Below are 17,367 nucleotides of genomic sequence, written 5' to 3'. Positions count from 1 at the left end.
TAATTTTCTAAACAAATTTATTCCCTTTAAAATTTAAATTATCTTTTCTAATATTATAAATGTATAACTATTTAACTACTTGACAAATATTCTAAACTGCTGTTATTTATCTTTCATTTTTATTTAAAAAAAATATATATTTTAACCTAAAATGTTGAATATTATTGTACTACCTATACAATAGTATTTCGATTCTTCTTCACGTTTTTCTGAGTATTCAGGTATGTTAAGGTGGCATACAAATTCTCGTTTTCTCTTTCCCTTTTCATATAATATATATATATATATAATATTATGTTCTTTTTACCTTGTGGCTGGCTGATTGTTGTTGCCCGCTGTGCAGATGCATTCATGGTCTTTTCTTTTCACTACCCGGGTTTTAGGGTTGGGTCCATGAATTCTCCCTATGTTTAGTTCTTTTTTTTTGCTTCTATCGTCTTTTTGGGAGGTCGACGTCGTTGTCGTACTCACACGAATGCTGAGTTAATCGGATTAGGTATACTGTGCGTGTCGAATATATATTATATATATTCAATATGTGACTTATTGTATACATTAAAAACACGTAGGGATGTGTCAGATTCTCTGACCTAAAAATAATAATGTACAGCACATTAGGTTTGGGGTTGTGTTGAAAAGAAAAAAAATGACTTCAGTTTAAATCGACTATACCGCTGTTTCCCACTTGCATAGGCTCATTTGTTTACAGATATTATATCACACCAGTATTCTGTCTGTCTTCGGCGTGTACATAATATATATAAACATATTATTATCGAGTTTTAAATACAGTCGCGTGCGTATATTATAATTTATAACACAACGATCTTCTCTCCAAATCGTTTCTGTATAATATATATCGTACACATTGGTTATAGTTATAGTCGAGTTTACCGCTTTAACCTTAACCTACATTTTTACGCAGTCGGTGCAGTGTGTTGGTGGTATAACTTATTCGTGTTATATAGGTATTCTTCTCGTTTTAAAAACCAATTATTGGGATCTTCTCTGACTTCTAGAATGTGTAAGCAATCGATCACGGTCGAATTTGGTGTATTAATATAATAATATCCTGCAATTTTGTATTTAGTTATATACTTATACATATATTTCGCCTCGTGTTAAACGGGAACCCATCGCACCAGTGTCCCGTAAAGCCGAATGGTCGGCTGCTGCAACAAATACACACACACACACACACACACACACATATACATTAAATCATATGATAATTAAAGCGAGGCCACCACACTCATAGCTTGGCCGCCGCCGCTGCTACTCACTCGCTTATTTAGTACTTTTTTACGTGCTGCTACAGTCACGCGCGCGCACGCGTGCGTGTGTATTAGTGCGAGTGAAAATAGTTGTATGCGTTCACACCATAGTAGTAGTAATAGTAGTAGTATTAGTAGTAGTAGTAATAGTAGTAGTAGTTGTAGTGGTAGGCAGTAATAGTCTGATCTGTGGCGGAGGCTGTTTTGTATGTAGGTATATACAGAAAACAGGACGTCACATTTAGTATAACATATAATAATGTAATAATATATTGTTATCTAAAAAAATGTTTTTTTTTCTATTTCTACTATTTCTATTGATCGACGATGGTTTTGTTTAAAAATCACGATGGCACGTTTGTCCGAATTATAATAGGGCGTTCACCGTAATCGTTGCTGCAGACAAAGCAGATATTATAAAAATATTAAAACTATCCTATCCAAATGGGCGTTAATGTATGGGAAATTGTATTAATTATCTCATAACATTGTACAGCACATAAGATGAAATTAACATACAATTTTAACAAATTCGCGTAATAATAAAGAATTACAACATATTAATATATTAGATGGGGATGGGACGTTACATTATTTAAAACGTGACAAAATAACACACCTATATAAAATACAATCGACTAAGTGATGTCGGTGAACTCAGCTTGCCACAATAAAATATAAAAATTTAATATTTCTATAGATATTACGTATGTAACGATATTATCATAATATATAATATCTATATAATATATTATATTCCATTATTACCTATGTATTAATATCTATTTATAATTAATTGCATAGAATGAACAACTACGATATTAATTAATACATTTATTTCGTATTTTTAACTCGTTCCTATTATAATCATTTTTTAAAAGCCATTAATGTAGTATAATATGTTTATATTAAACGTTCATTAATACCTGGGTTTATTGACCACTTAGTAAAAAATAATGAAACAGTTCGCGGATATTTTGTTCTATAAAACCCATTAATACGATTTTTTTTAACTACCTAAATAGCTTACCACCAGACAACAAAACCTCAATTTTATTTTCTGTACATACCTACCTAATTATTTTTCGAAGAGTAATTACCTACAGAGTTCAAATAATCGTTCAGCAGTTCCTACTATAACCTACATAGTCCAAATAATAATTTTAATATAGGTAACAATTCCGTACCTAGTGGTAAAATTAAAGTTTTATAGATACTAAAAGTTAGTAATTACTAATTATTCGAATAGAGTACAGCGCGGTACAAAACATTAAGTATAATAAAATAATATAACACTTATATAAGTTTCAAAACGATTAGGGTTTGTGATACTTTTCATAAAAAACTAAAAAGTGCATTTGTGTAAAATGTGGTTTTAGTTGTACTTGTACATTAGAAACTGGTTATTACTAATAAAAAAATCAATATAACCCGTGCATTGCAGCTCTTCAGTAACTATATATTCTCAGTTATGAATTCGAGCCAAAGAACGATGAAAAAAAAATCATACATCTCAACTAAATTATATTCGTATACGATGACGATTGTAAATACACGTATAAATACCATATATATAATAACGATATCGATAATCATTATAATAATTTATATATTATATACTTTTTTTTTAGTATTAGTGATCATTGTTCATTGTCTATCCATATTTGTAGTATGCTGTTTTTGTTTTTTAATAAACATATTAAGGCGGCTGTAGATGTTTTGAATTTTTATTTACTGCCATAAGTTTTTATAGACTGTTGTAAAATGAACGGTGTTTAATATCTACTTTTATATTATTATATATTATTTAATGTATACATTTTATTTAAATTGTGCATGCAATTAGAATTGAATTATTCGATTTTTTTTAGAATATATAACTTTAATAATTTTATTGTTATTAATATTAGTATTTAAATTGAGCTTATCATGAAAAAATTATATTTTTTATAATATTGACTGTTATAATAATATGTATGCACATATTTCTATTGTATATTTTAGTTTTCATCGTTTTCGCCAATACCTATGGGTTTTTTTTTTTATTACTTTACGTCGTTAATGCCGTAGTTGTCGTATATCTTTGAGTTTTTTTAAGCTGTAGTAATATAATAAGATCCTGGGGATAAAAAAAACCAAAGGTACATTGTGTGTACCGTATCAGAGAAAAAATCCATTAGACCACCTTAACATATTTCTTCACAACGTCCCACGGTCGTTGCGGGACAACAACAGTCGGTATTGAGAAAGAGTGTAATATAATATAATATATAATGTATTTATTGTACAATGTATTAAAATGTATTTAAAGGTTGCTTATATTATACAACATTATAAAAATGATAATAATAATAACAACAAATTCTGTAAAAGTACTTGTAAGGTATTTTTTTATTCATATTTCTCAACATTTTCAGTTTTTACTTTTTAAAATTAAATTAGTCCGTGTACCGCGGTGTTATAGTATATACTTTGACGCTTACAGGCGTAGGGCATACAACAATGAATTATTGTTTAAAAAAAAGTAATTAAACGCAGCTTCAAGCGGTTAAAATTAAGTTATTTTTGTGTAAAAATAAATTTTGTATAGTGTTATTAGGATATTATTAGCAATTCATTGGCGTTATTAAAGAAACTAGTAATTATATAATGATGGAAATGGCCCCAACTAAAGTGTCATAGATTTATTTTGTGTTCACGTCCTTCAAATTTACAGTGCTATTACGATATAATTTAAATATACATATTGTTAATCTTATGCAGTGTTAAACAACGTATTACTTTGTTTACTTGAGAGTTGAGGATGCTTGTTATAATTATAATACATGTATAATCTTCATATATTTAATAAAGCTTTCAGATATTTTCCTAGCATTCCTGAATGTAATAATAATTTATGAAGCAAAGTTAAATTATATATTTCAAATATAATTAAAAATCTATGGCATAATGTGATGCACCTGATCAATACATAAAAAAAGAAACTAATTTACCCATATATTTTGTTGGCTAGAACGTTAGGTTATGCATTATAATTTAGCAATTCATTAAATTGTTCAGATATTTTTATATTACGTTAATGTGAATAAATTCGTTTTATATACTTTAAAACAACATATTTTTATGGTAGATATTCGTCAAAAATTATCACATTAAATTAATATTCTAAAATTAATCTGTTTAAATAAACATCGTTAATAAAAAAAAGGACGTCTCACAGGTTCATTGCTATTGCGGTAGCCACGGCATTTAAATGTAAACGGCTCGTAAACGCGGCGTGCTATTTCTACCCCCATAGTGTTATTATTTTTATTGTTATTGCTACTTAAACACCCCGGTTTATACTTGTACTTATTTCATTATTATTATTATTATAAGATTTATAGGTCCATTTCATTAGCCTAATCACATGCAGTAGTATATTATATGTAGTAATATAGTTAGGATCATTATATAGTAATATAGTAGGTATTACCTATACAAATATATAATTCATATACCGTAATTATTTTTAATATATTATTATGTTAATTAATTACTCAAGTTCATCCGATGTCTGATTGAAATATGCAGTTAAAGAATTCTAAATACTCGCTTTTTATTATAATATAAAACAATAAAAAATATGACAAACATAATAAAATATAATAAAAAACGAAGATTACGCATGTAAGCACTAAGCTGTCTATACGCACATCGGCGCGCGCACTCACACACGTACATATTTTATATATTTCGTGGATGTGTGTGTACATATACGTATATATATATATATATGTATATTTATAGACAGACGCGAAAAATATGCGCGCGCGCCCCAACAACGGCCGCGGCCACGACGGGTTTAATTGCATCGTAAAACCACTGCCACTACGTCCCGCGCACGCCCGCCGACCAACCGACCGGCTGGAAGGCTGACTACAAAATCGTATCCGCGCAGTTACATTGTTGTTGCTTATTGCTACGGCTAAATCGAAAAATGCGAGAAAAAAAAATCATGAAATAAATTTGAAAAACGACTTACGGTCGAGCCTTATATTACCTGCTGTTCTTTTTAACAACCAATCCATAAAATAACCAATGTGTGACAGCGGCGGCACCGTTAACAATATATTACAATAAAATAATATATTATATTCGAATACCACCTACTTATAGCAAAATTACAGCAAAGACGAATCATAATCTTAATATTATACGAATATATAATTGTTTTAATATGTGAAAATTAATCACATTTTATGGTATTGTGTTTTAGATACGTCAAGAGAAACCGTTCTATATGGCTGATGCTGAAGTTGACTCATTGGTAAGGACATAATAATATTATTATTTTCACGCTTTTTTACGATTCAAATACATATACATCGTTTTTAAAATGTTTATTACCTAGACGCAGCTATAACACAGTTGTAAAAGCCCCATACACAATCAATTTTATTGTATCAATAATCAATCGTCAATAAATATCAAAACGATTTTGACATTTTTAAATATTTAACACGCATTCAATACAATCAATACACAGACTATATAGTATTTTATTGATACAATACAATTTACTGCGTATTGGCTCTTAAGATTTTTTAGAAAATTTAATATTGGATTGAGATCTGGTATATTTGTACTTAAAACCTACACATATATAAGTGTGATTGCTAGAAATATTAGTACCTATATGTATAGTTATGTACTTAAACCTATACTGGGCACTTCCACTATAATATTATTGTGTTTGTCCCTGTTTGCACGGTCAAGTGAACAATATATTGGAGTTAGTACAATGCATGTATATATATATTATATTATATATGTTATATATATAACAAATACAGCTCGTTAGCGTTCGTTATCTCTGTCGGCTTACTGCGTTTCAAGCAAGAAGGAAAACGCGTGTCGCGTTCACCATTTTAATATAATATACAGACGTATAGTCTTATTACTATTATTTAATTCCACAAAAACCCCGTAGTGATCAATTTGGTGATGAAAAAATAAAGATCAATTGCAATGAGGCGTAACTATAAACTAGAAGGAAATTGAGTATTACCTGCACCGTCGACGCTGCCGTCAATGATTATAATATTATATAGCGCATTAAAAATAATGACGTTAAGGCGAGATGGAAGACATTATGGATGGTGTACCTATCCTATACTATACGATGGTGCTAAAAATTAGGAAATTGTTGCGGCGTACACGGTATGTGTCTAAAACCAGCACCAAAACAGAAACCTAACTGACCAGAAACTATAACAATTACTGAAGGTGCCAATATATATAGAGAGTGGCACATCTATATAATGCATACTACGGGCCAGAGAACTGTTGGACCGTGATTATTGTGACATCGTGATCCGTGAAAATACTACTTAAACAGGATGTTGCTGCGGTATCGTTTACTCGTATCTCTGTAGTTACATGAAAAAAAGAACGGACAACGTCGATATTTCTCATACGACACAAAATTAAAAAAAAAAAATAACAACGACGGCCAAAGACAACGTAACAAATAACGCGATATTAATATAATATAATATATAAATATTTCTCCCGCGTGTAAACTTATATTATATATAAATATAATTATAATTATTATTAAATATATATATATATATATATACACTAAATATCTTATACACATATATTATGTTTCTCTGCGGGGGACAACTACTTATATAAAAGCAGCACACAACATATGCGCCATCATCATCATCGCTATAGCACAACGCAGAAGAGTGGAAAATGGAATCCTGTTGACCTTATGTGTTGTTGGCCTCTCTGAGTTAGTGTGTGTCGCGCGCTCGTGTGTGTGTGTTTTTTTCTTCCACATTTTTACACATTCCAACACCATACGTCGTCCGCGCCGTCCGCGTCGTCCGCGCCGTTGTCGTCGTCGTTGTCGTCGTCGTCGCTGCCGACGAGGGTACGTATATTGTAACAGCTATAGTCGACGAACCGACCTGTAGTAGAGGGTGTGTCGAATTCGTGGAAGGTGTTCGCCGTCTCTCTTTCCGAGAAGCGAAAAAAATGAAACGAAACGAAATAATATTATGTATATCCCTCCGGTGGACGATGCTCATAATATAAAATCACACACCACACACACACACACACACACACACACACACACACACACATACACACTACGGTTAGTAGTTGTATAGTGTATAGTTGTTGGCTACGGTTCGTTATTATAAATGTACCATCATCATTTTGTTGGCATTCGATCAATTAAACGTATTATTAATAGAGTTTTTAATTTTAGACCAACAGCGTCGTGTTGTACTTAATATACTTACTATATAATACTCATATATAATATCGTATAAGTACGTTATTATAGTTTTTCCGTCAATTCCTTTTTCCACTGCATTATTATGATTGCCCGCCGCCATTTTCACGTTTTTTAATACACTGTATAATATTAATAAATATAAAAATAAAATAAAATATGGTCTCCAACTCATGAGAGTCCCAAAGGGCAAAGCGGCGGCGGTGCTCACAAATAGCTTATAATTAAAAAATATGTGGCAGCGATTGTAAACCGGTTTACCTGGACAATGGGAGTCTGGTGAACACATATATATATAATATATATTAACTTATATACATACATATACATGTAATATATATATATATATGGGTTTCTTCTCTTGATTTTTCTCGCATTTGAATCGAAATGAGAATGACATAGGTACACGTTTTAATTATGATTATATTATTATTTACTATATTTTTTTTCAATGAATAAATCATCTCGCATTTATAATTTAAATTCATTAACCATTGTTTGTATAATGTTGGTATAACCACACTAATGTTTGTTTTTGTTGTTCATTTGTTTATTATTGTAATAGTACTGTATCGTATAGAGATCTGTATCGTTAAAGCTTGTTGGATTATTATATTCTTTAATTCCTCACAAATAGCGATTAACTACATATTATTATCTAGTATTCTAATTTCTAGTAATTGTTATAAATGCTAGTATCGAATATTTATACTATTTATATTATACAGGTGTATAATATACCTATATATTTCTATGGCATAACAAATAATAATACCCAATAAAAACTGTTTAATCCAAAACATTTTTAACTGTTTGACCTCGTTCCCACTACTATATAGAGCTAAACACTTGTGTATCGTATAATTTTTTTTATTATTTTCATAAAAAACTGTATAAATGGGTATATAATTTAATTACTGACAATACGCACACAAGCATCAGTCAACCGCGTTAAAAATCTTCAACACACGAGAATCGACGATCACGTTAATTAATTATAACTACCGACCGCCAAACCACGCGTCGATATAATCGCGGATTAAATAAAAAACGACCAACATGACGTACACTACATATAAATCAAAAATAACGTTTCAATTTGTAACAAGAGTAGTTAGGAGGAGGACGGCAACAGCGACGGCAATATGAATTATAGTCTCTTGGTAGTAGTGTAAGTGTGTGTGTGTGTGTGTGTGTGTGTGTGTGTGTGTGTGTTACACCATACGGCAGGTCCTATATACCTATGAAGCCATGCTCGTCATCACTACCTATATACAGATGATAGTGATGGTTTAATATTTACAAAAAAATAAATAAAAAATTGTTAATTAATATTTAGTACCTATCGTATAAATATTATATATATATACATTATATCCATACAAATTAGTTGTATTATTATGTGTTATAATTTAGAAAAAACTAGTCATTCTTGTTATCGTATTAAATAGTTAAATAAGTTATAAAAATTAAGAAATTAATTAAAAATTGTCATCAAATTTTAAAACTTTTTATTACACATTTATGTATTATTACTATGTTACTAGTGTTACTACTACTAGTTACTTACATTACTTCTATATTATATATCTATATACCTACTACAGTCTACAACTTCTACTATTACGACTATTATGGGTACTATATATTACTACTACTAACTACTACTATTACGTAACTAGTGTTACAACTGGGCGTGATTTATTATAAGTGTAAAAAAAATGTTTAACGACTAATAAATCATTAAATATGTCTTTTTTTACAGATGGTGCAAGCAATTCAGGTGTTACGGTTTCATCTATTGGAGTTAGAAAAAGTAAGTATTTAATTAGAATAAATATGAACGTATAACGTACAATAAATTAGAGTAGGCGCAAGTATAATTTATGAGTGTTTTAAAAAAAAATCTACTAGTTGGTACATCGTACATATGATTTCAGTTAAAAAAAAAAAAAACGACAATGAATTCTATGATAAATATTTTTAAGGTTTTTGCACCGATAATGACGATAGTCAACTATTTTATTATTTTTTTTATACATACATGTAACGTATTCACTATACCTATTTATATATATTATTATAACATAATAATGTTACCCGTCTTATATATGACGGTCTGGTCTAACCATGAAATGTGACCGATCTGCAACGGCCGTGGTAACACTACACCATCACACACATGTGTTTCTTATTTTATTTTTTTTTGGAAAATTCTTCATAATCCTCCGTAACTAACGGCCCTTCGTCACGTATACATATGTGTGCGTGTGTGTGCCTGGCCGCTGTCGCAATATCGTGCGAAATAATATAACGATAACGGTACACGTACTATAGTGAATAATAATAATAATAATAAAAGATGTACGTATTTATATATTATACGAATAACTATATACATTTAAAAATAAAATTTTTTTCCTTACAGGTTCATGAACTGTGTGACAACTTTTGTCATCGTTACATTAGTTGTTTGAAGGGGAAAATGCCAATTGATCTCGTAATCGACGAACGGGATTCGTCGTCGTCAGCGTCCGCAGCAGCTGCTGGTGGAGGTGGTGGAAAGTCCATGTCTGAACTTGGAGGCTTAGGCGGTCTAGGAGGTGCTACGAACGGCAACAACGACGGCCGTAGTAACGCAGATTCAACATCGCACACAGACGGAGCGAGTACGCCAGACGTGGTGAGTACATAAATAGATAATTAGTTAATGATATCGTGTAATAGGTATAATATAATATGGTATTAATGTACCCGTTTTGAGAGAAAAAAGTATATCACTCATTTCGAAACCGCCATCATTGCATCAATTACTATATGCCGCAATCGAATGTATAGAGATCCGTTTTTAGGATTTTTAGGACTCTGTTTATTAATGATTAGAAATGTGAACACTTAACACGTATCTCCTCGTTAGAATCGCTCATAACGTTACTGTTTGCAAGATTATGTACTCAAATGCGGCAGATACGTATATAAATAGTAAGACTGATTTCGCCGCTTGTTTTCTTGTCGGTATTGGCGACAATGTTTAACGCGTATTAACACGTATACATAATATATGTAATAATATTATATTATGCAGCCGTCGCCGCTGCGTTCTCCTCGTGTCACTGCACGGTATATGTAGAACCGCCACATTTTCGTTGTTGGGAGGACCGACTATTACTATATATATTCACGTATGTATAGGGGGACCACCGCGCTCACACATGCACACACACGCATATACACGTATAGTCACTGGTTTATAACAAATACAATAATAGGCATATACACTTACACATGCACGCCAGAGGGTGGGTTAGGAGGGTGCAGGGTTGCGCGTGAAACGAAATAATAATAATAATATAAAAAAAAGTTGAGAATTTGCGCGCGTTTGAGAGCATTGTAACACCACCGGTGTATATGTATATGTATATATACACACACCGGGTGCGGCCGTGGCTTCTGTATTATATACGCACTACGTGTATTATACCGGCCGAGGCCCCCGTCCCTGTCCCCCTTCCACTCGGGTGTATACGTTTATTTTTTTTTTGGGGTGCGAGCGAAAAACTCCTCGTCGTCAGTGGTGGCGCAGGAGATGGGTTTTTACTGCCGCTGCTGGTAATTGGTGTCAATTCGACGGGCGACCATCATTCACACCACCACCGCCGCCGTCACACCGTACATACGCGTATATATCTATCCCCTTCGCGCCCCTTTGCCCTTCGTCAAACCGACGAGGGTATACTACTGCTGCACTACTACAATAATAGTAATAATGACGACGTCGACAGGGGGAAATCGGTTTTTTTTTATTATTATTATTCGGCTTACACACGTGGTACATCATTGTGTTTTCTCTCTGCCGCCTTTCTGGTTCGCAATCGTCAGACTAGTTTACACGGGCATACAAAAATGCCGTCGTTGTGGGTAGGATCTCAGTGTCGTAGATATTATATTATTGTATATGGTGGGCTAACGAAATTGTTATTGAAAAGGGCTAGTTTTACCGTGACTGATCGACAGAGGGCTTTTGTCTTTTGCAGTATTGACATGAAATCCAAGGATATTTTCGAATAAACAACAAATTATATTCGCCGTACTGAATTTGAAATGTGCATTACCTATGTTAAACAGAAAATAACGTAAATTATAATAATATATAATACATATTATATCAGCTGATTAGAAATATTATATTATAATTCATAAATCCCATTCTGTCGGAACTGGTTATATGAAGTAGTGAACTTCTGTTTTTACGTGCTTAAGCATAATATATTATATTAAACCATTTTTTTTTCTTTCCACAACATCTTTTTACCATATTATTGTGTATATTTATTATGCATACCTATTATACGTTTTCTCATGGATATTAATTTTTTTTTCGAAAAATTATTTCGGATACTCGTACTAGTATAATATAATATATATTTTTATAATTATTTCACCAGCTGCATGATATTATATCATAGTGATGTGAGTACGAGTATATACACATTATTTTGCGCGCCTTGAGTATGAACCTACTCGCGTATGACTATAGTTAGTTTTTAGACAAAGACACACGGGACGCTATTTATATATTCATCCGTCGTACATGTGCGTGGGGTGGCGGCGGCGGCGGGACATGGCTATTTGGGTTTTTGAACCGCCAAATGAACGAACACAACCCATAGACACTACGGACTAGAGAGGAGATATTTCCGTGAAACCGAATGCCAACGAACGCTCCATACTAACGCTGCGCGTGCTCGTGTATTCCGAGATGAGCCACAATGTGACATCGTATATTTTCATCTCGCATTAATGTACAGATAAATCAGCGGCCCACCGCCGTATATATTATATAATATTATCTTATAATGCACATAAAATGTATAAGTGTGTGTGAGTGAGTGAGTGTGTGTGTGTGTACACGATGATAAACACGTACGCGGGTTATCGCGATCATCACGGTTTATTCAAGTAGTGTCTGTTACGGCACTTGACTGGGAGGCGGTTTGTTGACGAAATGCGTCCGTTCAAGTATCGACGACGATGATACTATAACGTAGTAATGAATTCGACTGTATAAGTTTTTTTTTTTACTCGCTAGAAATATCGTCGACGAGCGACGTCGTCCAGGCGCATGAACGTTGGAACTTTTAGAAGTTTTAACCGATTGCTCAAACCCGGCGTGGTGCCATAACGTACAGAAGGATTCAGTGGACCGTAGAGGAGAGTCCCATTATCGAATCTGAATTTTGCTATAATATTATATTATATTGCAGCGCGTACGGTAATTTTAGATTTGATTTAATAAAATCGTGTGGGGCATCCAGTTATTGACGGTTGCTGTACGTTTCATACTACTGCGGCGGAGACGAGCCGCGCGTTAACCAATGCGTTTTTAAGTATTTATAACTTAAAGGTAATGGCATGGAATTGTGTAATATGATAATCTCCGTGCCCCAACTTTGGAAAATCTCTCGTAGGGTGGTTGTTATATTGGTGTAATTTCGTTATATGTGCGCCCTACTCGACGTGTGTCATTTTTTTTCGTTTGAGTGACTGCGCGCTCTCGGCGCTTTTATTCATCGTTGTCAGTGAATTATTTCATTATATCGCCATCACCACTAAATATAATTTTATTAATTTCAATTACTTTGACATAGCTGTCCCGCAAATGAAATTTTTAAGAAAAGCAGTCGAAATGGTAAAAATATTGTAATGTCGTTATGTACTTATATAATATTATGTACGTGTATTAAATACTCTACCCAAAGTTACAAATTAAATTAATTATAACACATCTAAATTAATATCAATGCTATTAAATTTCTACTCCATGTTCTTTTTTTGCTTCACACTACCAAATAATACAGCTATCCAATTACCAGTAAAAAAAAAATGATACACAATTATTTTTTCGTAAATATTAAATAAACAGTTTTGTGTATACCTAGAAATATAAATGAAAATCTACTATTTACCAACTTTTAGTGCTGCAGCACTTTTCAGGAGTATATATTAATATTTAAAAAACCAAATATTTAACTCGTTATACCTATAATTATTATACAGCGTAATAGCCCGAGGTCGGTGTACACTCGTTAATAAAACGTGCATACATTCGTGCTGAAATATTAATTACACTACGCGTATTTTTGGACCGATAAAACGTTCTCACTTCTTGTTGATAATAATACATATAACAATAATAATATTAAAATACCTACTATATGTATTATTATTATGATAATGATATACAGTTTCAAAAAGCTCTAGTGTAATATAATGCGGCGGCGACGAATGTTGCACGGGCTGCAGTGTTACTATACCTAATTAGATAATGTACAACAATTCACAACGGGTCATGGGACGGGGAGGTATAGTGAAATAATAATAATAAATGCACACGTCTATCCACCCCGATACACACACACACACACACACACACACACACACACACACACTCACACACATACATACACATAATAGGATTTGTAGCCAGACGGTGGTGTTTTTCACTTTGCTCAATTGCTCGTCGTGCCGCCGCCGTTGCTGTAGATGTTGTCAATAGTTAATGATAAAAGGGAGCGCGACGCTTAGCGTATATTTTCCCCCGCGCGTAATTAGACGTGTATATCGCGTATATATCGTTGTGTTTCTCCCCGGTCACCATCGAATCCAATCCTGCCCGCACGCCCCGGCTTGATGGACTGCAGGAGGCATACACGCTGCAGCACGGCCGCCGTCCGGCCAGCCAGCCAGCCAGCACACCGACATGACACACGCACACTACATACCGCATGCACTGTCGCCGCCGCTGTAATCCGATTAGGTTAATCGCCATTGCCGGTCGATTAACTTAAAGTCAACCAAATGTGTTCGACGCGGACAACTAGGGTTTCGCTGTCGTGTTTTTATTATACTATTCCTTAATAATAATACATCAACATTTTTTAACGACATATACTTTTTTTTTATCACTACCTGTTTACCGGCAGTGGCGCTGAGTCTTTTCAAAAAGATGATTTTATTTCAACTGTAGTTAATACCTACTAATTTTATAAGACCAACCGTATAATAATAAAATATTAATAAATTTCATTTTTCTTTTCAATAAAATATAGTATAATATCAATACTTAAATGTAGTACGAGTACCTACATAATATATTATTCCATATACCGATATTACGAATTACCAATTATAATTGTTATAGAATTTGTTTTTAATATTATGCATTATTTATGAAATTTACTAATAGCGATATATTTGTACATATAAAATGTATAGGTACTAAAAGTATTCATTTTAATAGATAATATATTTTTATCCACACACAATCTATAAAAGACGTGCACATTATGTATGTATAGTTGAAATGCACCACTTTAAAGTATGTACCTACTCGAAGCCACTTTAATTTATCAGTTAAATTTTCGTTTTCATGAAAATCACGTCGTCACTATTCTTTTTACTATTTTAGTTAAGTATATCATAGTAATAATGGAAAATAAATTATCCGAATCCGTATCGTGTTTTCGTTTCATAATTTCATATATCCGTAGTGTAATGACACTATGTCAACCGAATTCTAATTTTAATTCAGATAATAAGTTATGGGTATTATTTTTTTCTACTTTAGTTTGAACATGCATACACTTTGTGAGTACAATCTTAGGAATGGAAACATCAGTAAGTAATATGTAGGAAACATATGTGGTTAACAGCAGCCCTTGAAACGTACACTGATGCAATCGTCGTCGTGTGAAAATATATTATGTGAAAAATATATATAACACACATACGGTTTTAGGCCCCCAATAGTTAGTGAAAAGGGTGTGATGATGCCAAAAAAAGAACACCAAGCGAAGGCGAGACTTTGTGTATACACTCTATACGCACACCGTATATAACGTATAGGACTGACATACACGCTATCTGGCCACAGTGATGTATATATTTTTAAAAATTCAACAGCTGCTAAATATGTCAACACTATGTATATGTGTACGCATATACACACGCGTTCATGCACTCACACATAATATAATAATTATAAAAAAATATTTAATCAAGGGTTGCGGTGAGATATTTCTATAGTGACGTTAAATTCAAATTCCGAAACGTTAATTGCAGCAGTGTGACATTGAATATTATATTATGTGTGTGGATATTATAACTTACAAGACACTTGTATTGATTTTAGAAATGTAAGTCTGTTTTTTGAAACGATAATTTATTATTTTATTATATTGTATTATAGTTTTGATATGATACAACCTGGTATATTCAGGGAGAGGTAATAAGCTATTAAGTATATAAACGTAATGTAGCCTCATATTTTTTTTATCGTGTGCGTTCCAAATGTAAAATATACAATTTTCTCTCGATTATTTAATTAAGTACATAACCCGGTGCAAAATAGATAGTAATAAAGCGATAAACTGAGGTCGTCACGATATAATACCATCAACATAATAATATGTAGGAACATCGGCAGTAAAAAAACGTTTAAAGAGTCTACGCGCGCGCGTGTAATGTCTTTTTAACAGCAGCCAGGGCAGTCATCGTATACAAATAGTACACGAACACACTGTAATCTGCATTAAATTGTATACGTTCGGTTAAACGAATATAATCAATGCGCAGGCGGTAACGTGATAAATATGAAATTATATACTCATCATAATAATACCCAGTACCTTTACCTATACAGGCGTATAATATATTGTATATATTTTTTGAAAACAACGGTTCAACCATTCTATTTTCGTTCTATATTATTATTATTCTTTAAAATATAGTAATAATATTTTCAGTTAACACTTTTCGTGACAATGCAAAGTTTTTAATTCAATTCACCGAAAGTTAGTTGTATATGTATATGCGTAGGTACCTGCAGAGGTTTAAATATTTTATTACTCAGTATAGTGTATATATATGGTGTGTCCTGCCCCTCAAAACGATGACGATGGCGTGTCGGTTGTGCGGGGTTTACCCTAAATTATGCACCGCGTTCATACGGTTATTTCTTTTTTATTTTCGGTTTTTATTTATATTTTTTTTTGGTGCCGCTAGTATATTGAAATCGGTCGTAGCGCCTATTTCTCTCCCCTATCATGCACACGTATCAAACACACATATACACATACTAGAGTTTATTTATTATTTATCATTGTTGTTGGTTGTTGTTTTCGTTATTTTTGGACCAACAACAGCAGCGGTGTAGTCTGAAAATCAAACATGCCATTGTTTAGTTTTTAAAAAACTTAAGTGTGTTAAATATAAGTAAGTGCTTATACAGATTACAGGCGTATGATACATTTTAAACTAGTTTCTAAATCGTTATAATATTATAGTGCTTCTGTCGTCGGCGTCTTAGTCGTTAATCGATTTGTTAAGCGCGTATATTGTTAAAACCGTAATAATTGCAGTGTTAGGTAACGGTGAGCGGCTACCACCAGTACTCATATTATTATATTCGTGTGTAAAGTAGCGACGATACGAGAGGAAAAAAATCCAATGTCACATCAATAAAATGAAGACGTGTAGTTGAGAATTGTTTCAGTTGTTTCGCCGGCAGTCGCACTTCTGCAAAATGTGGTACCATACCTAGTGAAAAAAAATTGTATGAAAAAAAATTCAACAGTTCGCGGACACCACTTACAAAAGAGAACAGTGTGTATAATAGTATATGTATGTGCAGGTAGTAGACTGGGTCGTTGAAAAAATGCACAACGCATCGGCAGCAATTAAAAACAATGATGATTCGAAAAACGACGGCGCGCTATATAAGCATACAGCTGATGTATT

The 17,367-nt window shown here is 32.7% G+C and overlaps 1 protein-coding gene across 2 annotated transcripts in view; it reads left to right on the top strand.

Moving 5' to 3' along the window:
• LOC100167980 (homeobox protein homothorax) overlaps positions 1–17,367 on the top strand; it is a 99,019-nt gene that overhangs the window by 11,738 nt on the left and 69,914 nt on the right. For both annotated transcript variants that reach the window (XM_008183323.3, XM_001951080.5), the window contains exons 4-6: positions 5,533–5,583; positions 9,335–9,385; positions 9,998–10,252. In XM_008183323.3, coding sequence (XP_008181545.1) covers positions 5,533–5,583; positions 9,335–9,385; positions 9,998–10,252 — 357 coding nt within the window. The remainder of the gene's footprint in view (positions 1–5,532; positions 5,584–9,334; positions 9,386–9,997; positions 10,253–17,367) is intronic.

Source organism: Acyrthosiphon pisum, chromosome X (assembly GCF_005508785.2).
Source record: "Acyrthosiphon pisum isolate AL4f chromosome X, pea_aphid_22Mar2018_4r6ur, whole genome shotgun sequence".
NCBI lineage: Eukaryota > Metazoa > Arthropoda > Insecta > Hemiptera > Aphididae > Acyrthosiphon > Acyrthosiphon pisum.
Note: the sequence above shows the minus strand (reverse complement) of the source record. Positions and strands in the feature narration are given on the sequence as shown.